Source organism: Xiphophorus maculatus, chromosome 14 (genome assembly GCF_002775205.1).
Source record: "Xiphophorus maculatus strain JP 163 A chromosome 14, X_maculatus-5.0-male, whole genome shotgun sequence".
Taxonomy (NCBI): Eukaryota; Metazoa; Chordata; class Actinopteri; order Cyprinodontiformes; family Poeciliidae; genus Xiphophorus; species Xiphophorus maculatus.
Window position 1 is genome coordinate 14,760,593 of NC_036456.1, and position 25,901 is coordinate 14,786,493.

At 39.5% G+C, this 25,901-nt stretch overlaps 1 protein-coding gene across 17 annotated transcripts in view; it reads right to left on the bottom strand.

The window, feature by feature from the left end:
• The window catches only part of LOC102238135 (adhesion G protein-coupled receptor L3-like), a 275,239-nt gene that overhangs the window by 158,407 nt on the left and 90,931 nt on the right, over positions 1-25,901 (bottom strand). For all 17 annotated transcript variants that reach the window (XM_023346007.1, XM_023346016.1, XM_023346015.1 and 14 more), the window contains one exon: positions 2,210-2,423. In XM_023346007.1, the coding sequence (XP_023201775.1) occupies positions 2,210-2,423 (214 nt within the window). The remainder of the gene's footprint in view (positions 1-2,209; positions 2,424-25,901) is intronic.

Sequence of the window (25,901 nt, forward strand, 5' to 3'; positions counted from 1 at the left end):
GGGTTTGTAATTCTGGGGACACAGCTTCAGTCTGCCACAAAAACTCTTCAAGAGAGTAATTATTTTTCACAAACAACTGCTAACAAATATTGGTACGTGTCAAAACTAATTGATGGCCAACATAGATAAACAGTGGTGAGGTTTTTATTAAGAGAAGTTGTTAATGCATCACTGTGACTCTTAAGTTAAACACCAGCAAAGACAAATACACATAACATATAACAACATGAGATTTTATTGTTATATCCCTGTGTGATAAAAGAATCCTTTCAAAACCAAGCTGGTGTAGGATCAATATATGCAATTATCTATTTTACAGCCCCCATTCTCTTCAGAAATAAGATTATTTAAAAAAAAAAATGATTTAATTGAAATTTAGCAAACCTCGGGTCTTATTTTATACCTCCTTTAACCGTTTTTTTTTTTTTTTTTACATGAAAAGACTCAAGTTGATTACTGAGCAGCATGAAGCAAATTATGAACAAGTGCGCACACACTCATAAGGTCATGTTCTGAATTAGTCCCAAATATCACCATGTTTATTATCCTGATTTGTACTGCAAACACCAAAGAGCCGGAGCATTACGAAATGAAAGAACTAATTGTAAGCACACACATGATCTACAGGCAGTGAACATTTACACAAAGACAACCTGAGTAAATATATTTATTTATCCAGTTATTAAGGAAAATGTTGTCCACACCAACACCGCCTTGTGAGAGAGTATTGCTAAAGGGAATTCACTTTGATTAACCACTTTTTAAGAAAGCCGGGTTTAGTTTCCATAGCCACGTCCAAGACCTGTAGAATCAAGAAATGTCAGACTCATCACCATAACATCCCTAAAGCTTTCAGGTTTCTTGTGAAAAAAACAGAAAGAAAAAAAAACATTAGCCATCAGAATGTTTTTCAAAGTTTAAAGAGGCAATTTGTATTTGACTGAATAAATTTAATGTTGCTGTAGTCAGCTGCCCTTGAGCTGTCTGTCAAAGGCGCCTCAGTAAATTTAAAAACTCACAGAAACTATCAAAATCATCCCTGAAGACTCTATGTGTTACAAGAAAAACATATCTTAATATGTTAAAATTCTTGCAGTAAACAAGTCGAGGTGTTTTCACACCTAGGATATGCAGTAGATTTAAAATGAACCCTAGTTTGTTTTCCCCCGATGGCGCGACTCTTTTCTATACATGTGAACACAGCAATCGCAATAACCATACCACAACCGTTTTAATGGATGTTACAAACGACCTCTAGAACCGTTCATTTATTGGGTGATCCAACCTCAGACGACACAGCTACTATGCACTCTGAATTTGAACATACCTGTAGGCTGGTATTTGTTAAAATGTGGGATACAAAAGAGTAAAAAAACTAATAAAAAAAGGATCCACATCATTTTTGTAAAGCATAAAGCCCTATATCCATTTGGTAACTTGTTATCTGGTATATTTTTTCTTGAAATAGTAGTCAGAAAGATGGTAATATGAATGCATTTTGATCTGAACTTGTTTTAGACAAGCTTGGAAAAACCTTCCTATATTTACATTTTGCCCCATACATATCTGACTGGATGTTCCTGCATTGTTCATAGAGACATCTTTATTTGCTTGAAGCTTTCTCTATGTGAAAGAAAACTGAACCAACAGAAAAAGTTGCAAATTAGTAAAATTCGTCAACTGATCTGGCCCAAAATAATTGTAGGTGAGACAACACCCTCAATATAGAAATAAAAAAAGGAAAGACAATGGTAAAATGTTTTAGCATCGAGACAGCAATCCTGACCGTCCTCTCAGCTATGTTGTGATAGTCATATGACAATAAAATGTAGTGTGTGCATACATGCATGCTTAATCTAAATCCACTTTATCTTCCTATCACTTTGTGTCAATACAGCGCTTTAGCGTTTTTATACAAGAGAAAGAAAGTGTTTTACTTTCCTGTTTAGCTATTGTTCAGTGACCGATCATCGAGTGAGAGCAAAATAACAGCCGAAGTGGCTTGTTGCTAAATATTTACCTTATTCTAGTTCTGTAATGTCTTAAGCAACTATGCTTCTGAAAGTTTCACTAATTAGTGACATAAATTAGCATTCTTAACCATTAATCCCACAATCAGCAAGCAACACTGAGTGTGGGTATGAGTTCAAGCTAGCTGATGGCTACATTCCCACGTTTAGCATTTTAGTTCATTTGTATGTGCAATTACCTTTGAGACATGATCTTGTAGGCATCTGGAAGATAACACCGCGTGTTCTCCATCTGCGCGGGGTCTGCGTCGCAGATTTTGTCGTCCGTGCGGCCGTAGTTGGCGCTCTCGATCATGATGACGTCCGTGCCCGGGCAACGCAGCTCGATGGGGTAACTCTCGCAGGACAGCTCCCTTCTCACCACCGCCATCGGGATGGGTGCTCTGCTGAAAGCTGCAGAAAACAACAAAAAAGTAATGAAAAGAAGTTTGAGAATGTTTACCATCTTTTTATTCCAATGCAAGTTGAAAATTTCCATAAAAAATAAAAAAATAAAAATAGAAGAAAACAGGTAAAGCAGCTTCATCCTGGAGTTGGTTGCATGTGTTTGTGAAGACCAGAATAAAATTATGCATATTTCCACTGACAAAAAATAAGAAAAAAAAATACAAGAACAGATGGGAAGACCTGCAATCAAGAGGTTTGACACCGAGACATATGCAAAGAGGTTCTCCACCCTTCTCTCAAGAGTGTGGGCTGATAGGACACGAGTTGTTTGGAGTAGGAGGATGAGCAACACCACAGGGGCCCTCGAGAGGCCAGAAGTTGTGGAAAGAAGACTGAGTACAAGACTGACACTGATCACACATAAAGAAGTAGTGTTTGTTGGCTTTCCTGTGAGAAAATACACAGTTCATTATTTGGGCATTAAGCTGGGAGATTAGAGTGAGAAACACAGAAAACTGTGTATTGCGGAAACATGAGAGCCGTAGGGTTTATTGTGTTTTAAGGGGGTCACACGCAGGCAGGAAGTAGAGGGTTGAGATATGGTTTAAATCAGAGGTAGGAGTCAAATTGTTATAAAAAAAGACTCATGTTAACTGCCCAGAACAAATAAATGGCTAAGAAACCATGTATTGAGTGACAGCCGTCTGTGGGTCACTGTTTTGCTGTTGCATGAGCATGCAGGCCCATGAATGGCTGCAAGCTGAGGCTGCCACACGAATGAGCATGTGCACAACAGGCTGGAGACTTTCTGTGTTTAGATCCAGATATTAAAAATCGAGCAGAAAGCATAAACATTGGTCTCAGTGACAGTAAGGGGAAGTTTGTAAGTTTAAGAGCTTATAAACATCCTTTCAGACAAGTCTCTGGGATGCATAAAGCACCGTGAGATGACGCCAAGCGAGACAGAAAAGGAGCAGCGAGGCAGAAAAAAAGGAGAGTAGATCAGTCTTAGTGACAACGAGAAACATACTTGCAATCTGTTTTCTTTTAGCTAAGTAGAAAGGCGGGGGGTTCTGATTTTAAGATTTTAAAAGTTTGAAAAAGATTTAAAAGCTATTAAAATTTAATATGTGACTGGATCATTTTCAGCAAATTTTTAACAGCAGAGAAGTACTATCCACTTTCCCACCTGATCCCGTGGGCTGTAAGTCAGTTGTAAATGACTTCCAAATGAGAGAAAATCTAAACACGCAACCTAAACTTTTCCTTTTTCCAAAGATGGATGCCTGAGGTTTGGTCATCAAAGGACCGCTCTCGTTTTATGAGAACGGCATCTTGAAATAAACAGCAGTAATGACCTATAATGAGTCAACGACATGTTGGTAAAATAACAAGCCTACTGCAGACAAAGCAGCTAATACAGCTGCATAACTGGCCAAATTAAGTTTGCCAGACTCACGGGGCAGGATGTGATTCTGAAAGTATAACCTTGATACCACAGTTCTGTGGTATTCACACAAATATTTAAATTAAAAATGTTTAAATGCTTTTATACAAACAGAAAACCATATATATTATATATTATTTTACTAAATGACTAGACTAGAAAAATTGCAAAACTTCTGGATGGAAATTACAATGTCGTTGCCCACAGTGGAGGCTGTCTGCAGAAAGGTGGGGCACTCTCTCTTTACCACTTCGTAAAAGTAAATGGAGGATGCAGGGCGATAGTAATTTCATCTAGCCATGGATTAATATTTAAAACTTAATAAATGTGATGCTTTAAAGTCTCCATTTATTATTCTGCCTTGCAAAGCAGACTGGAGCAGATCATGAGGATCCTTTGCAAACCTATAGAATACAGCAGAAATCAGCATGATTAATTTTTTTGAATCAAAAATCAAAAATTGGAATTGAATTGTGAGATAATAAGAGTCCCAACCCCATTTGTCTGATAATTTCTTAGGCTATCTGCTCCAAACCAGCCTGCAGTAAGCTGCACAATAGACAGGACATTCATAGTCAGAAAACAGTAGTGTATAAAACACAAAAATAACCTCATTTTAATTTCCAAAACACAACTGTATGTGTCTTTTTGTGACTTGGAATGTTTTTAGTTTCCTGCATTACAATGTCCTCTGTACATATGGAGAAAATGCTAGTTGCGTTCATCACTCCCTATTAATGGTAATTTCCTAAAAAACCTTAGCAGTTTTGAAATTGGAGCTTTTTAAATTCTTAGTAAATCGTGAAACCAGACCAAGTCTACACTGACTATACTCGTCTATGCAATATTTATGTCTAAATGCTTTAGGTCTGTGTGAAAAACAACAACAAAATACATTTAAAACCATTCTGCTGATTCTGATGTTTCAGTTGTCACTGATTTAAAATTTTTACTAGTATTTGAAAAGCCTGACCTCTTTTATTTCTCATCTTATGTATATCTCTGCTTCAAAACTAAGAAGATTAAAAATACAGTAAATAACATAACAGCTATGTAATCAGAATTTTCCCATATTGATCTTTGCAGTGATAGTAGAACACCTTTATTTAAAAACAAAAGTACATCCGTTTATGAACCATTGAGCTGCTCTTCAGCATTCTCCCTCCAGGCCCTGTGAAAGTGCTGGAGTGAGCAACGTTTTCTTTGTTTATGTGGCGCATAGAGCAGCTCTATATGTATATCAATATATCTGTAAAGCGGCTAACTGCAGGCTAGACACCCAACCAAGACAGTGTGATCATTTAAGCAGCTAATATTAGCAGAATTACAATGGAAGGAAAATTACTAGTACATTTAGCAGATATTATTTCTTTTTTTATTTTTATGCTTAGTTTTGCTGCTCTGCATTATTTTAACATCAGTGGGAATAACTTATTTTTTGTTTGTTTGTTTGTTTAAAAGAAAATCAACAAGCTAAAAGTACCTTTTTGTTTGAATATTTCCTTAAAAAACACTGTTGGCTGGTATTTTTCCTCAAGGTTAGCCTGCCATCAGAGTTTCATACCAGCCCATGTCCTGAACAAGAAAAAAAAAGTACCAGAGTATAATTTGTTTGAGGTACTCAGTAGCTACAATGACAATCTCTCCTTAGCAAACAGTATGTAATGTAATTGTCTTTCAATGTGTATCATTGTGGTCATCAGCGCACCAGATTTCCATTTTCAAAAGTGGAAGGTGGAACATCTTTGAAAGCCCTGAAGTCACAACCAAACAGATGCTGTCGGCTAATTTTTACCGGAGGAACACACACAGACTCAAATGTCTTGCACGTTGCAAAAGATGATGACTGTAAAGGCTTCATAAAAATAAAAAAAAACACTGACAGCATCTCTCATCTCTTTTGATTCTTTTTATGCATCTCAAGCACTTAAGGAACAACCCAATCCACCTGAAAAGGATGAAGCATGCAATTTTCTATCATTACTCCGATCATTTTTCTCACTCATATGATCATCTTATTGTATGACATGTCTGGGATTTAGGTGATGGATTTTTTTTTGTGTGGAAATTCATCTTGAAGCTGTGATATAGTGATAATTTTCTTCTTGCAGGTTTGTCCGCCATTGTGTCAGCTCTTAGCGCATCTTTCTTTTTGTGCCAACTTTTTATTTTCTTTTTATTATTGGTACTCAGGCTTTGTTCAAGTTCCAGTGGCTAGTTATGCCTAATTATACTTCTTGAAATCTCTCAGTGCAACAATGTCAACCTGACTCTTGGCGTACAAATCACACCAACTCAAGGATGCTGAGATCAAGGCTCCGCGGGGGAGCAGACCATCTGTTGCAGCACTCTTTGTTCTTAAGCCTTCCTGATGGCATTGCATGATGGATAGGTGTAAAAAAAAATCCTTATGGTCATAACACAAGAACAGCAAGGCACACAATCTGTAGTAATAAAAGTCAGCCAGGTACTGCTCTTTATATTTCCCTACAAATAAACGCAGCAAACACAAAGAGACGCAATGAGGTGAAGCGACAGGAGAGGACCGTCATTATCGTGTCATTTCATTTTGTCTCATAAATCATTCAAACCCCAACACACTAAAGCGCACTTGCTTTTGAAACATCACAGATTGGAATAATTATTTCCAATGCAGGGATGAAAGCTACCAATTATCTTCCTCTTAGTGGGAAGATTTATTCCGCCTCCTAAACAGCACTGGTGTGAATCAAACCAAAGTTTGCTGAAACAAATAACAGCACGCGAAAAAGGGAGATAACACAGGTTGACTCAGGCAGGTGCACTTAGGGAACAGAAAGGTGCGTAATTTAGTTTGATTAAAACAGAACAAACTGTTTTTGATCCTTGCGTGTTTGCATTTGGTCTTTAAATGAGAGCAAGAAAGAAAAACAAAAATATGTATACATAAAATAGCTTACGTAAAGAAAATGATAATTTATAGAAAATCTCAATGCCTCTGTTCATAACTGTAGGGTTTATCATATTTTGGCACATTTTATCAGTGTGCAATGTTTTAAAAAAGAGGGGAAAGTGAACAAATAGAAGACAAAAGGGGACCTGCATAAAAAACTACTAGCCAGTGAGCAGTATCTCAAAATGCAGAGATTTTAGAAGTAGAATGCATCATTCTTCCACAATTAGGACCCTAGCATGTTCTAAAATTCTGTAAATCTGATCCAAGTGTACAACACAATCAAGACTATTTTGACAAAATAAAGAGGGTAAAAACCATATTTGATAAACTATTATAAAGAATCACATTTATATGTGACAAATTTCTAGAATGTATTTCCTACATGACTTCCATTGCACAATGGCCAAATATTGCTACCTGTCCCACCTGTATCATCAGTATTATGCTAGGTACTTAAGAGTACCTCCAAGGAACCTGAAGGTGTTGTTTGGTTCTTGTTATAATGTAGCATAGGGACTCAAGAAATCACTCAGGTATACTGACTTCTTATGTATAAAGCTTGTTTTCAATTTTTTTTTAAATTCCTAGCAGGGTAAAACTTAATGCTTTAACTTAATATTACAGTATTGTACAAGTTCACATGGAACAACTTTAGATATCTCTCCAAATTCCCTGCAATTGATGCTAGCATTCCCAAAACACATTAAAAAAACATCAGCGAACACAATGCCGTTGGTACAGGTACCGGCAATCCTCTAATGCAAGTGGGTAAAAGCATGCCAGTGATGGCTCAAATTACCCAGATAGTCAACAACTGTAAGTTTAATTACATCTGTGTCTGGAGGGTGGTGATTGATAGGGCTCATATTGCCCAGGAAGCACAGCCAGCATCCTGCCCCCTTCTCTCACACACAGTCTCTGTGTTGCTATATACCTGCACACACCATTGTCCCGTCCACTGAAAATCGAAATTAGCCTCCTAGAAAACCTTATCTGAGCCTGTGTGTTCCATCTGTTTTCTCCCTCAGCTGCGAAAACTTTAGAGCTGTATTTATATGCAGCCCGTATCTCTTTTTAGCACGGCAGATTCTCCCTGGATAATTCTTTTGACAAGCGCATGGCTGAAAATGTAAAGAAAAGGGATAGAAGATTCAGTTAAGCAAACCGAAGTCGTTATAAAGGAATCTTTCACCACTTCTAAAAAGTATTTTTTATTGTGACGCCTCCATGTGATGTAACTCGCTAATGATTATTTCACAAATACGCAATTACTCACCAAAAAGGGCAACAGAAAGGTCAGAGAGAAAAATGGTCATTTGGAAAATGTCGCTCCCCCGCAGAGCCGCAACAATCACTCCAAGGAGAAATTCTTTGATGCACTTATTGGGTGCTTGCTAATGGTAATGGAAAATGAGGAAGGGGAAATTTTTCACCTAAAATGTTCATTCTTGCTTTGGTGACGGATTTTTTCTTACCTTTCCTTGATCCAAAAGGCTCTAAAACTCAGACAGAGCGGGATATGACATTTAAAAGTCATCACTGGGAACAAAACAGTGGCATTTGGGAGCTGGCTTCTTTTTCATCTCTGGTGAAAACATGTCAGGGTGGAGCTGTTAAGGTCGACTCTTGCTCACAATACACTGAACTCTGCTGAATGAGCCAAAATCTGGTGGGACATGAGGTAGCTTCTAAGGAGAGATGCATCATTTTAGATAGGAAAGACTTAATCAAAGGTTTCTAGACTGATTTCAGTCAAGAATGAACTTTTCCTTTATTGGTAATGGTTGATTTAAAAGGTCTCTCTAAAATTATAAATGATAATAAGGACATAGAGGCCGATGGTATCAAAGACCACAAGAGTGCCTCCAAAGTGTGCTGCAGTAATAGCAGCAAGTCCTGTAAATGTTTGAACCTTTCTGACAACTGTCCATTAGACCCAGCATTATACAGTTATTTGGTTAATTGTTAGCAATTCGCACTAAGTATGTTGGGGCCTTAACTTTTAAAAGATACTCGCTACTTTAGACTAGGAACATGCCAACAACAGCTACAGTTTTAAAGATGTTCTGATTAAATCACCTTGCCATAACCTTCACCTTGTCAAACTTTGCAAAGTCCTTGCAATTTTTCCTGCTTCAAACACATCACATTTGAAGACCCCAGTATATTCCACCTTCTAAGAGAATACTCATCGTACACTCAGACTTCTATTCATATTGTTATTACCATTGTCATGATACTGCAGCTATAAAAAAACAAGATGTTCCTTAAACGTCTAAATAGTTTTAGTGCAAAGAAAGGAGTGTAGAGATTTTTAGAAAAATTATTAGATGCTTATTTTCAAATATCTCTTAACCCAGAATATTGTGAATGTATGTTGGAAGAGGGGTGGTTGCATTCAAATGAACTCTGACTTCATCAAATTAATGGAAGATAGATGGAGGACGGGAGGAGGGGATTGGAAGGGAGCTGATTCAACAGATCAAATGTCTTGCTTTCCTTGGAGCAATGCCGGATGGGTCCAGCCCCCAGAGCTAGTGATTAATTAGCACATGAATCTGGGAGCAGTTATTTGATTAGACCAATGGGAGTCTGTCACACCAACTTCTTGGTTTGCAACAAATGACAAGCTAGTGGGTGTAGGAGGGTAGGAAGAAGTTTCTTGAACAGACTACTGTGCAACAAGCAGGCGCTCTCTTTCAATAATACATGAGGGATTATTTATCTTGAGGTGAGATGCAGATCAGTCAAATTGTTCTCAAATAAATTACGTTTACCCATGGCTTAAGGCAGGCAAATCTTCAAGGCTCCCTCTGTTTTTTTTTTTTTTTTATGAATGTAAAATTATCTTAGTCTGCCAATTTAGTATTTCGGGAGAAAAACATCAATATGAAAAAATGCTTTTTTTGTGGCATGTGAAGAATGTAAGACTTAAAAGCGGCAAATTATTTTCACCTCCCACTCAAAGGTTGGTCAAATATCTCCCAGGAAACAAGGCTGGAAGCTTGAAAATAACACCAAAAACGTTTGTGTCATAGATACAGGTGTAACATGGTGAATTTCCACATGGCAGACATCTCAAACATCCTTGTTGGCTTTTGACACTTTTGACCAACAATGCTGCTGAGAACAATCAACATTTCTCAATTTGACAGGAACCAGACATCCGTTAACGCAGCGGCCAAATCGGGCCATTTGTTTTGTTTCAGCTTGCATTTGCCGACACGCATCCGAACGCATTAATTGCCAACAAGAAACTTGCGCTTGCAAATTCCAGGGGAAAGGGAGAGAGAAGACTGATGGTGGGTTACTGCAGGGCGGAAAAATGTACAAGTACGAGTTTCAAACTGTCAGTCAAACTGCCCATGGAGCCTGGAGGGAATGAGCTCGTCAGTGTTAACAAATTAGCACAGGGGGGATGCAGAAGCAGTGCTGGTGTAATAAACTACTGCACCTAGAAATATCAGGCTCCTTGTGGTGAGAGGTGGTTTTTTAATATTATTTTTAGGGTAAACCATATGCAACATCCATCCACAAGATAGTAGTCATTACATGGAGGCAGAATATTACCTTTCCTTCCCTGCTGCTACCATGTGTCAACATAGTTAAAGTTAATAACAGAGATGCAATAAATTAGTTCCTATATATGGAGAACATTCAAACCACAGCAACTTCAATATCCTTCTGTGATATACTTTAATCTGGCAGATATCTAAATGTTGCATATGCTCAAGTAGACAAGTGCATTTCCATCACTCCTTACAGATTCTTTCACGTACTCCAAAAGAAGGGGTGAAGTGTCTCTTCATCTAGGAGCCACTTCAATTGAACTAATCGCCACTTTAATTTATGAAGTGCAAACAACACAAGAAAAAAAGGGGTGCTTTCATAAAGATCTAATGTTAAAAATCCCCATGTAAACTACATTATATTGTTAGGTTAGATCAAGTTGTGTAACATTGAGATGTGAAATACTTAGGACAGAATAAAATAGAATCGAAATATCCTTTATTGTCCCATAATGAGGAAATCTATGTGCAAAAAAAAAAGCACCAAATTGACAGGCAATCAAAACAACTATTTCCACAAAGAAATATGCAATGTATAAAAACAGAATTAAAAAAAAAAATGTGGGGGTGTGCCATGGTGGCGGAGGGGTTAGTGCAACCCACATTCAGGCAAACGTAGCCTCGACGCGGCTGTCGCGGGTTCGACTCCCGGACCCGACGACGTTTACCGCATGTCTTCCCCCCTCTCCTTCCCCCTTTCCTGTCAGCCTACTTTGAAAAAAGGGACACTAGAGCCCACAAAAAGACCCCTTGCGGGGCAAAAAAATAAATAAATAAATAATATATATATATACAATATATATATATATATATATATATATATAAATGTGCACCATACTTCACATATGGTGTGCATATAAAAGTAGTCTACTCTGGTCCACAGTGAGTAGGTTCATTCAAAAAGACAGACTATTTACAATTAGTGACAATAAAAATCTTAACCCTGACCTAGAATAAAACTCCTTGAGATCAAAGATCTCTTTTACAAGAGCATCCTGACAATCATACAGATTAAATGGAGTAACTGAATTTCTTTCCCAAGCTGTATTGTCCAATACAGCCACGGCTTACAGCAGGTCCACTAAAAGTCCAGATCTACACAGAATTGTGTAGGGTTTTTAGGTGGCAAGACCTAAAAAACCTTGTGCACAGATGCTACGCATGAAAAGTTACACTTCAGATTTTCTTTGCACAGGAAAAATTTTTTAAAAAGCCATGTCAACCTGTTCTTTTCCAAAAATGCAACACTTTGTGATCCCAATAACATTAACTGAATTTTGTAGTAAGAAAGGTGATAACAATGAAAACAAAAATAGGTTTGATCCAAAGGCAATGTGTAATCTACAGAACTTCACATCAAAACAAGAACAAATGTGTTCAACATTAATCTTATTTATCTGGAGACTTAAGGTCTTTTCTGTTTTTAGCTCTAATCAAAGTGAGATTTGGATCATTTCCCATTTCACTTAGCCACGTGTAATCAAACCATAGAGAATGTGCTATTTTCTATAAGCAAAGCGCTGCTCTGCCAGGAGGTCCAAGCCAGAGCTGAATGTGTACAGCAGGCAAGTGCTGCGCCAGCGGCTCATGACAGCGAATAGAGCTTTGTTCAGCTCCAATCATGTCTGACATCGTTTTACTGTTCTCCCTCCTTTCATTGCCTTATCCTTTTTTTTCTAGCTCCATCTCCCTCTGCTCCTGCAAACCACCGACCCACCGACCCACATGTTCGCCATCACTCGAGGGAACATCTCAGCCAAGACTAATGCACCTTGGCCCCCACCTACTGTACAGAGCCTCCTCAGGCTTAAGCTAACACAATCCCCTCCACACAGTCAGGGGAGGTACACAACTGCACACAAAGACCTACAAACATGGCTCCCAGAGCAAGCATGATTCAACATGGCCCTTCAGTAACACATGCCCTGGTAGTAATTGAGGTCAAAGAGAAGAAACAACAGGCTGAAATTTCGTCTTGTGTGAGAGGAAAGAGGTCTTTTCCTTACTCTTCTTAGACTCCACATTACCTGATGGAATTGCCTCGCAGCATACCAGAGGCAAGAGCTCGGCTAAGTTTAGCAAAGTGAACTGAGATAAACTGCAGTGCAGACATGCTAATACGACGATTTCAGGGAAAAGGAGGTCCAGACGAGGCAGGGAAAAGAAAGCTAGAATATAACCTACCAGTGTACAAATATCTGTCCCCTTAAACATTTCTTCTGTTTTTGCTTTTTGTTGCAATTAAATGTTTCAAAACACAAAACCAAAAAAACGAGTAAATAGAAAGAAGAATTGAAATGATGGTTCCATCTTTAAAGATAAAAAAATATTACACATGTATTATTCCGTAGTGTCCCTTGCTGGAGTCCCTTTAAAACTACTTGCTTAACCCAATTAGCCAGTGCATATTAATTTATTTTGCTTAATAACTTAGCATTTAAAAAAAATAAGGAGATCAATAGTCATAGAAATGCTCAAATCAAATCAAAATGATAATTTAATGTTATACTTTGGAGTGCTTCTGCCAAGATGACATCTTGGATAATTGCTAAATCAAAATATGGAGAGTGTACCGTTTGTCTTCATCCAAATACGTCTCACGTTTCTGGAACTCTCAAGCGCAAGTAGATTAATAGCTCCAAGGAATTAAACTACAGATAACAGGTTCTTAAAGAGAATCAGTTTTTGATTCCCATCCCTTGTGGCAGACAGCTCCTTCTTGTATCTGAAAATGTCAGGCACAAAACTGCTAAAACTGCAAAAGTAAGAAATGGTGAAACAACTGAAAATGCCTGGTGTCAGTGAAAAATTAAAAACAACACAGCCACTTATAAAAATGACCATCGACACCAATGGAAAATGCTGTTTAACGTCAGTCTTTAAAGCAAGCAGCCAGCTATCATGTTGTTAAAAAATGTCCTGATTCCATTAAAGCAAACATTAAATTTGCTTTAATACATGTATCTAGAGTATCAGCATGTAGTTATATTTCAAAAAACCCTTTCAATTTTAGTGTCATCTTTGTTAAGAAAATGACATTGGATTGTGTGGTTTTGTACACTGGTGATTAGATTTAAGTACAAAGTATTTGGCAAAATATAAAGTTCACTGTTTAAGTTCACATACTTATGTGTTTTTTTTTATTCAGCTATCAAGTAAACTTGAACAAAAATAAATTTTGATTTTTAAATTGTGTCCAACAGCTAGTTAAAATCTCAACAAATTGACAGAGGGAGATGCCAGTGTATTTTGTAGTTCAACAAATCTTTGTGAAGACTTCAATTTTTGTACCTTTTGAATTCGCAGCAACTAAGGGTTAATATGAGTAGTTTTTGTTTACAAAATGAATAAATAGAGGAAAGTTCTTTGAGTGCATTAATTGACTGATTTGCTGGAGTCGCTTGTTCAAAAAAGGACCATTTACCTTTATGTTACACCTCAGGAAGCGGCATTCATTTTAACACCTCACCGGGCTTCTTTCATTCCCATAGCAACCTGCAGGTTTGTCGAAGGTCCTTTCACATAAAATATAGCCCGGGCTGATGACAGAATACTTAGAAAATGTGTTCTCTTGTAATGAAATAGAAACCAGGCAATATCACCATCTGAATGGATCCCTGGGGCTCGACTTATTATGGATGTATTAATAGAGCAAAATGCAGAGCGTAAATGGAGCTGAACTCCAACACACTGGCCACCAGGTTAGTGCCCACTTCCTCCTACCCCATACCAGCTGTCACAACAAAAACCCCTTAATCACCTCTTGCTTTTGGCTAAAGCTGATTTGTGTCTGGTAAATGTTGAGATGGTAATGAAAAAAATAAAAAAATAAAAAGCAAGCATTTAATCCAACTTGATTCAAATCAGCGGACAGGAAGAAACACCACCATGTCGACTGTATGCACAGCAGCCTGTAATTTGTTTGTTACAAATAGATAAATATATATATAAAAGTAAAATATGGCAGAAACATTAGAATGACAGACCATATTGTTTGCTGATTAAATTCTTTTTAAAGGCAGTATGAAATATTTGGACCTATTTGGAATTTGTGGTGTTTGGAAGAAAGGATCCTTCGATTTTCCCCCTATTTGTGGAAGGGAACAGAAAATCGATGCTCTCCTTCTGTCACAGCATCTTGTGTGAACTTGTTTGCATTCTGTTTAATCAAAAGTTGCCTCGTATGAACACTCCGGCTCTGTGTATTGCACCGCACTGATTTGTTTCCCGTGGAAGAGTACATTCAGAAATAGACCAAAGCCAATTCTCTTGCTCATTCTCCTGCAAGTGCAACCTTTTTTTTTTCTTTTTTTTTTGTCAAAAAGCACAAATTAATACCAATTAAAGCTCAGTGCTGTAGTGTTGACATACATAATAAAGAACAAGAAGATGTATAAAGGAGAAAATTAAAATTGTAATTCCATGCATATTATATAACACTGTTACATTCTTCAGTTACAGTCAGACACTTTTTTATCCATTATTAGTGCCACTGGAGTAATTTTTATATTACAAAGGGTTGGGGGGAAATTCCATGTTTTTCTTCTACATACAGTCCACAATGCAGCACTATGTTCTTTAAGAATTACTAATGCTTTCAGACACATAAAGGAATTTAATGTATGCTTTTTGTCCCCATGTTAGAACAAAAAAGTATTCATAATTCTTAAACTTGTTCACAATTTGTCACATTATAACTTTAATATGTTGGGATTTTATGTTAAAATCTGAAAACCAGAATTGTGTGGCATATACAATTGTGTTTAGACCCCTTACGGCAACACCTAGTAGAATCACTTTTTGCTTCATATATATAGCTGCCAATCTTGACCAGCCTCTCGATTGAATTTAGGAATGTACTTTGACTAGGTCAATGGTATAATCTAAATCTTTTAATTGTAGTTCTAGCTTTATGTTGTTGACAAAGTCAACCTTCAACCCTAGACCCAAGTCTTTTGCAGTCACCAGCAGGTTTTAGTGTTATACTGTCCTGGATTTAGCCATATCCATTTTCCTGTCAGCTTTATGCAACGTCACAGTCCCTGCTGAAGAAAAACAATCCCCAGATCATGATGCTTCCACCAACATATCTCGTCTTGGGGATGGTGCGTTCAGGGTTTATGTGCAGTTTTCAGCCACAAGTAGTGTTTTGCATGAAACCCCAAAAAGTTCAGTTTATAAACAAATCATATTTTATACAATTTCTCAATCACTTCACAATTATGTTGCACTTTGTGTTGATCCATCACAAAAAATCCATTGACGTTTGTGGTTGTAACATCATTAAATGTGTACAAATTAATCCCCCTTCACTAAAATAAAAAAGGTGTAAGACAGTGTAGTAGAGCGCAAAGTGTTTCCTTTACGCCTGCATTTTAGAGCAAAGGAAGGTAGATTCTAAAGGTATCTGAGTGAGTAAAGATGCAGGATGAGAGTGAGCTGAAGTGAGTGGGGATGGGAGGGGCTTGCCCTATATTCTGTAAGACTCCAGCGGCTGGTGAAATTTGATCCACTGGATGGCAAGAGCAGATTAAAGGCTGTACTTAATAACAGCTGGCTTCTTTGGTTTATCTCCCTTGTCATTTGTTAATTCCGACATGCTCGTCTCCGTGTGCAAGTGCGATACATTGGCCACCGTGGCGCTTTCCTCGCAGGAATATTGTTGTTTTGCAAATGCATACAGAAGATGACGTCAAGGCTGGAAGTTTTTAAAATCAAAACCTCCCTGCTTACTGTGATCCACCCCCCGCGCCCTCCTGCACTGATTTAATCTTGTGTCCTTTTATTCTTCAGCTGTGTGCCCAGAAGGAGAGTACACAGGCTCATTCTGTGGGGTCATAGAGCCCAGAGAGATTATTGTGCGATGCTGTGGTGAAGGTAGATCCCTAGCACTGGTGCGCTGCAGCAGGAGACAAAAATGAGATGACAAGAGAATGTGTGGGTGACTGTTGTGAAAGATGGCTTGTGAATAAAAAAAAGAGCTAATGAGATGAATAAAAAAAGAGGCAAAAATATAATAGCAAAAAGGAGGGGGGAAAAAAAGATTGAGTCCTGGAGGTGGATGCTAAAAAGTGATTCCCTTCCACCACCCACAGAGCATGAAGAAATCCCATTCCACATATATGCAATGAAGACATTGCTGCAGAAATTAGCCTGGGTGGCTACGCTGCATCCAAGACACACGGCCATGATGATCTCCTTTGATCGTTTTCTTTCTCCTGCATTCAGGATGACGGGTATCAGACATGAGCTCATTGTGCAGAAATAATGAGCGGGGAATATGTATGAAGGAACATGTACGTGGTTATAAGGCATTAAGTCAACTGGCGGAAACCCTTTACATGTGACACGTTGGGCCTCTGACAGCGAGCAGAAAAAAAACGAAGTGGTGGCAAATGTGGCGAGTGGCGCTGAGCGAGGCATGTACTGCTCAAGTCGAGCAGATGTGGAGCTTAGCTGCTATAGCAAGGAGGAAGGCTGCCACTTCAGATCTCAGATTATTTATTTTGACTTTATTATTCAATGAGAAAAACAGCTGTTATGTATCCAAACAGCTGCCAGTTCAAGATTTTGAGTTTAATCCCAAAGTCATCAATCTGGTCATTGAGATAAACCTGGCAAAATTAAGAGTTGGGTGGTATGGCTTTTTAGCTGATTGAATTTAAATCTTAATGCACTACCAGGTCTCCAGGAGTGTCATAAAATCCTGCATTCAAACTGACAGCCTTCACATTATCTGAGATAGGAACAACAAAAAGTTAAATGGCGGGACTTCATACCTGCTCACAGATGGGGAAAATGCATTTGTGGGTTTTTAAAACTTGTTTCAGTGTGAAATAAAATCAAAGATAAAATGTCCAAGCTGTGGGGAAAAAATTTTAAATGTAGTTAACAACAATAATCCAAAATTACTGGATTTATCATGTGATGAATAAGAAAAATACACATTTGCCAGCGCTATTTTGAACCAATGTGACCAATTAGCAATGCTGGACTGTTGATGTTCTTCAAAGTCAAGCTTTAGTTTCGTTTTGCCACACTGCAATCACCGGGAGTCACAACTGACAAAAACAGTGTGGCTCCACAGCAGAAATGGCAGCAGAAGAAGAGGCTCACATTTTGTTTTTCTTCTGAACGTTTTGGTATTTATATAAATGAATATTTACAAAGGAATGCATCTAGATTTAATCAAAAACTGCCTCTAATCACAGCTGTTCTCAGACAGATGCACTTGCATCTTTCACTCATGTCAAATCTGGTTATTTTTCACATCCATCTTCTATAGAAAAAAAAATCTGAAATATTAATTTAGATGATGATGTTAGTTTCAATTTACTTAATTTGGTGTTTCCTTTTGATTTAAGGGGTTGTGCTGCTCTTCTGTGAGGTTTTGGGGATCCAACAAATAAATTTAGCAAACATTTTATGAACAACCTCGACAACTCCTCTGTGGTTTCTCATCCATTTCTATAACTCCATAACATCACCACACAAATATCTGGCATAGTTACTCAACATTTTGCTCCTAACTTTGTGTTGGTGAAGGCATCTGTAAAAAATAGTACTATTTTTAGCAAGGACCATTGTAATGAAGAGATCTTCATTACTGGGACTATTTTACTGAAATCACTGTATTGCATTTTTAAAGTATTTTTGCACTTTATTAACAAGCACTTTATTTAGCACTGCACTTTAAGCATAGATTTGCACATCAGTAACAATTTGCACACAAGAAGTTTTAATTGTATTTATTGAGTATTTTTAGACATTAGCATGTAGCCTTTTGTTCTGGGCTCTGCACAGCTGCTCCTCATTGACGAGTGAGGTGGTTGCCTGTGGAGGGAGGATAATTGTTACGCAGAGCAATGAGCTACTAGTGGGTAAAACTGAGCAAATGTGTTGTGCATAATCTGTTGGGTGTGGAGTGCTAATGTAGAGTGACTCACCTGTCTTTTCTGTGTCCTCTCCAGGGTGTTTGGACAAATGCTGCCCCGGGGGTCCAGACACCATATATAGTCTCTGGGAGAGGCCATTGAAAAGTGTGTGGGGGGGGGAATTGTTTATGGGTTTTGTGGTGTTTCATCTGGTGTAATGATAAAACATAAAATATTTATAAAAAGTAAATAGAAATGTTTATATTTAGTAAAAGGTATTTTAATTAAATAACTGGATATTGATGAATTGAGATTCCCCTGTGAATTAAAGGTGGTTTGATCCGTCACAGCTGGGACTATTTAAGACTGCAGTTTTCACCTGTGAAGTTGTTGGTTGATGTGATGTGAAGAATAAAACAACTGCTGTTTTCCACCTGACTCTGCCTCAACGCTTCATCGTCACTGTAAAATCCTACCGCGAACGGCTACCTTGTTACAAGTGGTGTCAGAAGTGGGATTCATGCCACAGTGAGAAGATGATGACCAGAGGTGGTAAAAAGCTAGGCCAAGAGGGAGAGCCTGATGAAGGAGCTGGAGCTTCCTCTGAAATGGAGACCATGGCAGCGACCAACCCTGAAGATAAGTTGGAGGAACTGACAGGGTTGGTGAAAGCTATTATGCGGTCTCAAACGGCTAGAGACCTGAAGATTGATAAAGATTTTTCCCGCCAGGAGCAAAGGTGGAAAAGCATACAGCATCAATTTCAACAAATGCAGCTTCAAGTGCATGCTGTACTTGAAAGACCTGATGTATCAGAAGCACATGTTCAACCCACAACAGCTGAAGCACATGAAGAAGAATCAGATGGTGGTGATGTCCAGGTAGCTCATGGTTCCAGGTCCATAATTGAACCAAGATTTCTTCCCTTATCCACGGATGACGACATTGAGCATTTTCTGATGACGTTCGAGAGGATGGCCCAGGTGTGTCGTTGGTCTAGAGATGAGTGGGCGGTCCGTCTTGTTCCTCTGCTGACAGGCAAGGCCCGCACAGCCTATGTTCTAATGGATATGGCTGACTCTGAGAACTATGACAACGTGAAAGAGGCAATTCTGGCAAAATATGAAATCACTGCTGACACTTATCGACGCCGCTTCAGATGCCTGAAGATTGAACCAGGTGAGACGCCACGTGAACTTTATGTGCGATTGAAAGACTTGTTTTCAAGATGGATTAAACCTGATAAATCTACTGTGCAAGAAATATCTGAGCAGATAATTCTGGAGCAGTTTCTAAGAATGGTTAATCCAGAGTTGGAGATCTGGATACGTGAGCGTGACCCGAAGACGGCAAAAGAAGCAGCTACTCTTGCGGAGGTCTTCACATCAGCCAGGAAGGGGAGCAAGAGCACCTATTTTGGCCGAGAGACTCACTATGCCCTATCAAGTAAGTCCACTGGGGGTGAACAGGGCTCTGGTCAAAGTCAGACTAGAAATGTTTCTAGTTCAAAGCAGTTCCCTTCCCAAAGACCTCCCAATGTTAAAAAGTCATTTCCCAAGTCTTCAGTCAAAGATATTAGATGTTACAACTGTAATAACTTTGGCCATACACAACACTTCTGCCCCACCCTTAAATCAAAGCCATCACTTTTGTGTTCAGTTCCAAGACCAGCTATTGAGGCTGTAAAAAAGAAAGTGTGCACTGTTTCTGTTCTAGTTAATGGGCAGAAAGAAGAAGCTTTGCTTGATTCTGGGTGCTTCCAGTCTCTAGTGCGTGCTAGCTTACTCTCAGAAGAAAAGCTAAGTGGGGTGGGGGTTAAAATAAGCTGTGTACATGGAGATGAACATGTCTACCCTAGTGCTGAGGTGTATTTGACAGTGGGAGGTCAAACATACCTGGTACAAGTAGCTGTAGTTCCCTCTTTGCCATACTCAGTTATACTTGGTAATGATATTCCCACTCTCTTTGACCTTATTCACCAGTCAGACTATGAACCCCAAGTGCTTACCAACAGAGATGAAGGGGATTTATGTCCTACATCTGATACACCAGTAGAACCATTGAAACCTTGCAATGTAGTCACAAGAGCTCAAAGTTCAAAGGAGGTGTTGGAAGAGCTGCCCTTTTTTGGGGAGTCTCTGGAAACAAGGCTAGGAAAAACTAAAAAGTCAAAAGCTCAGAAAAGAAGGGAGAAATTCAAAGGCTCAGGTGATGAAGGGATAGAACAGTTGTCTAAGCCAAATAACTTGTTTGAGTTTGACATTCCCTCAGATTTGGGTGCACTACAGAGAGATGATCCTACTTTAAAACCTTGGTTTGAAAAAGTAACTGGATTGGGAGGAACTAATCAGCGCCGGTTAGACTTCCTGGAAGATGCGGTGTACATAATCAAAGGAGGTATTTTATATCAGAAGAAGGGACAGTGTGAAACATTAGCCCTTCCACAACAGTTCAGGCACAAAGTTATGGAGCTGGGCCACTCAATTCCGTGGGCAGGTCATATGGCTTTTCATAAAACGCTGAGTAGAATCAGTAGCCGGTTTGTTTGGCCAGGAATGTATACCCAGATTTCTAAATTTTGTAGTTCCTGTGAAAAATGTCAGTTGACTTCAGGCAGAGGAGTAGCACGAGCCCGGCTACAACCGCTGCCAATTATTGAAACACCTTTTGAAAGGCTCGGCATGGATATTGTGGGCCCATTAGAAAGGAGCTCGACAGGTTACCGTTATATATTGGTGATTTGTGACTATGCTACACGGTACCCTGAAGCTTTTCCTCTCAGATCCATTAAAGCCCGACATGTTGCTAATTGTCTCCTGCAGTTTTTCTCTAGAGTAGGAATACCAAGAGAAATTCTCACAGATTGTGGGACAAACTTTTTGTCCAAACTATTGCAGCAGGTTTATAAATTATTAGGAATTAAGGGACTTAAGACCACCCCTTACCACCCCCAAACGGACGGGCTAGTGGAAAGATATAATCAGACTCTCAAAAATATGCTGCGCAAGTTTGTCTCTGACACAGGTGCTGACTGGGACCAATGGCTGCCGTACCTGTTATTTGCTTACCGCGAGGTACCACAAGTGTCCACAGGTTTCTCACCCTTCGAACTATTGTATGGGCGTCAAGTGAGAGGTCCGCTGGATCTACTGAAGGACTGTTGGGAAGACGCTAAGCCAGAGGGGGAAAACATTGCAGCATACGTCATCAACATGAGAGAGCGTTTGCAGGAAATGGCATCTTTTGCACAGGACAACATGAAAGCAGCTCAACAACATCAAAAGACATGGTACGATCAGAAGGCCAGAGACAGAGTCTTCTTGCCAGGACAGAAGGTTCTGTTACTGCTTCCTACCAGCGACAACAAGCTGCTGACAAAATGGCATGGACCATATGAGATCACCAAACAAGTGAGTAAAGTGGTTTATGAACTGTACATGCCGGAAAGAGCTAAAAAGCATCAGACCTTTCATGTCAACTTGTTGAAAGAGTTCCACAGCCGACAGGAGCCTGTGCACCAGGAGTTATTTGTGAGAGCAGTTGAGGATGAGGAGGTGACTGAAAAATTTTTTCCAACAAGCATGTCAGACTGTGCTTTGGTTGACATTTCTCATCTGTCCCCTACTAAGCAGGACAAAATTAAACCTCTCTTGGACCCTCAGCTCTTTCAAGAAGTTCCAGGATTTACATCACTGGTTCAACACAAGATTCGGGTGAAAGCAGATGCACCGAGTCGTCAAAAGAGCTATCGCATACCAGAGCGGTTGGTTCCAGTACTGGAAAAAGAAATAAAGCTGATGCGGGATTTGGGTATAATTGAAGAGTCTAGTAGTGAGTGGTGCAGCCCGATTGTGTTGGTACCGAAGAAAGATGGCTCCCTGAGATTTTGCATAGATTTTAGATATTTAAATGGTGTGTCCAACTTTGACCCGTACCCGATGCCCAGGGTGGACGACCTACTGGAGAAAGTCGGTTCAGCAAGCTACATCACAACGCTGGATCTGTGCAAAGGATACTGGCAAGTGGCGTTGGCACCAGAGGCAAGAGAGCTGACCGCCTTTAAAACTCCTTTTGGTATGTACCAATTTAGAGTCATGCCATTTGGGCTACAGGGTGCGCCAGCAACATTCCAACGTTTGATGGATCATGTACTGAGAGATGTTTCAGCATTTTCTGCAGCATATTTAGACGATGTTGTGGTGTATAGCCAGTCCTGGGAGGAGCATCTGATTCACCTGCAGGAGGTCCTACACCGCATCAGGCTGGCTGGACTGACTGTTAACCCAAAGAAGTGTAATGTAGCCCAGAGAGAGGTGGAGTACTTAGGTTTTGTCATTGGATTTGGGAAAATAAAGCCTCAAGTGGGGAAGATGGACGCAATCCATTCCTTCCCGGTTCCAACTACAAAGAAGAAGGTGAGAGGATTTCTTGGTTTGGTGGGCTGGTACCGGAAATTCATACCTTCTTTTGCCGAACGAGCAGCTGTACTGAACCATCTAACAAAGGGTGCAGCCCCCAACAAAGTGTGCTGGACAGAAGATTGTGATCGAGCCTTCAAAGATCTCAAGCAAGCGGTATGTACTCATCCTGTTTTGCACACACCAGACTTCACTAAGCCATTCATCTTACAAACAGATGCTTCGGGAGTGGGACTTGGAGCTGTCCTTCTACAAGAGGTGGACGGTGAAAGAAGACCTGTGGTGTTTCTGAGTCGAAAGCTGCTTGACAGGGAGACAAGATATTCAACAGTGGAAAAGGAGTGCTTGGCCATGAAGTGGGCTATTGAGGCCCTGAGGTATTATCTTTTGGGACGTCACTTTATTCTAGAGACGGACCATCGTGCCCTCCAGTGGTTGAGACGAATGAGGGATGCCAACGCCCGTATCGCTGGATGGTACTTGTCACTGCAGCCATTTGACTTCACAGTCCAGTACAAGCCAGGGAAGACTAATGTGGTTGCTGACTGTTTATCCAGAGTGTCAGAGGACTGAGGTACTGTGCTTTTAAGAGAGGAGGGAGGAAATGTAATGAAGAGATCTTCATTACTGGGACTATTTTACTGAAATCACTGTATTGCATTTTTAAAGTATTTTTGCACTTTATTAACAAGCACTTTATTTAGCACTGCACTTTAAGCATAGATTTGCACATCAGTAACAATTTGCACACAAGAAGTTTTAATTGTATTTATTGAGTATTTTTAGACATTAGCATGTAGCCTTTTGTTCTGGGCTCTGCACAGCTGCTCCTCATTGACGAGTGAGGTGGTTGCCTGTGGAGGGAGGATAATTGTTACGCAGAGCAATGAGCTACTAGTGGGTAAAACTGAGCAAATGTGTTGTGCATAATCTGTTGGGTGTGGAGTGCTAATGTAGAGTGACTCACCTGTCTTTTCTGTGTCCTCTCCAGGGTGTTTGGACAAATGCTGCCCCGGGGGTCCAGACACCATATATAGTCTCTGGGAGAGGCCATTGAAAAGTGTGTGGGGGGGGGAATTGTTTATGGGTTTTGTGGTGTTTCATCTGGTGTAATGATAAAACATAAAATATTTATAAAAAGTAAATAGAAATGTTTATATTTAGTAAAAGGTATTTTAATTAAATAACTGGATATTGATGAATTGAGATTCCCCTGTGAATTAAAGGTGGTTTGATCCGTCACAGCTGGGACTATTTAAGACTGCAGTTTTCACCTGTGAAGTTGTTGGTTGATGTGATGTGAAGAATAAAACAACTGCTGTTTTCCACCTGACTCTGCCTCAACGCTTCATCGTCACTGTAAAATCCTACCGCGAACGGCTACCTTGTTACAACCATTTTAGAAAGGACAAATTAATATTCTTGAAAAAAATATCTATATGGAACGAGTCAAAAAAATTATAAAGTTTATGTGTAACTTAGTCTCTTGTAATTTTACTATGCATTAGAAAAAGAGCGGGTTGAGAACCTAAACTGGCTCCAGCCTTGGAGGCCCTGATCTTCCTAAATGAGTCCCCTGTTTCTCTCATTCCTTTTTACTCTGATGTAAAAAAAAAAAGAATAAAATACTTACTGCATCATTTCATGCCCAACGCTGCCTTTCCTTTAAAGTACTGTGCAGAAATTTTAAGAACAGCCCTTATTAACATATACTTTGATTACAAGGAGCCAATTTTTCCTCCAGGCTTTTGAAGTTATCTTGATCAAAAGTTCTCCAGGCTTTCTGAAGGTTTCCAAGTTTTTTCGTTGCACTTAGGCTGCTATTTCGCAACATATCCATCCAGTCTTTCCATCTGATCAAAGCAGCATATTGTGAGTAAACATTTCCCAAGTTTACATTAAATAGATACCTAGACATAACCTTGTTAATCTGTGTGGGTTAAACAGAGGATGGACTCAAGCCTGTTTGGATCATAACTATTAAAGGATGCGAACGGCAAGAAATATTTTGAAGCTCACAACAAGATATCATAGATAATTTAGTATTTTTGTTTGGTAAATGGTACATTTTTCCCAGCTGACCAAATATTGCTTTACGGCATAAATAACACATGAGTAAAAACAAACCAAAAAAATTCTAAAGCTTTAAAAGACACGTTTAAACTTGATCTAAATTTACAAGAGATTAAAAGGTCCACCCAGCCTCATAAGTTTTTCTCTTATGAGATATGTGTCAGTGGGGAGATTAGGATTTAAATCATAAGCAGCCAGTTATAGGGGTGGTCCCTGTGATCCTCACCACTAAATGCCCTCCATTGTGTTCCCAGAGCCAACGTGCAGCTGAGAAACATCTGCAGAGGGCCCATAAAAAGCGGCATGCCATATTGCGCGATGCCTCCGCCTGCTGTGGAGTGACATCGCTCACTCTGCGTCTCTCATTTCAGCCCTCTCCCAGGTCCATCTCGTGGAGGAGAAAGGACTCTATTATCACAGTGAAAGAGGATCTCCTCCCCTTTAACCCTCCCCACCCCACCGCCGCCACCTCTTTCCGCCAACAAATGAGGGGGCAGTGATCAGGAAGACGGCGTGTGAGTACGAGATAATATATGTGTGGAGAGTGGGAGTGCACTGCTGGGGAATGTGCACCTGCAATTTTTCTCATTTGACACAGTTGGTCTTTTGTAGGGTTCCCGACTACAGGGAGTTGTCTGGGAGGGGTTACAGCTCCTGCCCTCTTCCCAAACCTTCCCAAAGAATACATCTCTGATATGGCATTCTACATTCCAATGCCCGTCTACAATCGCAGAACAGCATATTTAAGACAGCGCCGAACGAGTCCTGCTGCTAAGGCGCCATTACAGATAAACAAAGCTGGTAACAAGCTGCTCTAAAACAAATGGTTGTAAATGTGTTTGTGGGTTTACAACATAATTTTCAGGATTGAGAAACTATGAAGAGGAAGAAAAGAAAGACAGAAATAAAGGGATAATTGTCATTGGTTAGAACAAAACATATTAACTGTTGAAGCCTTATAAAGAGTTCCTATTTCATTTAAAAGGGTTGGGGATAGCCTACAAAATCAACTTTTTTGAGATTTACATCATGCTATAATTTTATTCCTTCACCAAACATACACACCTGGGGTGTTGCTTTGATTCAGTAATGCTTGTTTAAAAAATCCTTACATCTCCCATGGCAACCATTGCAGGGTGCCTCAACACCTGTTCGTGCAAAGCACCGC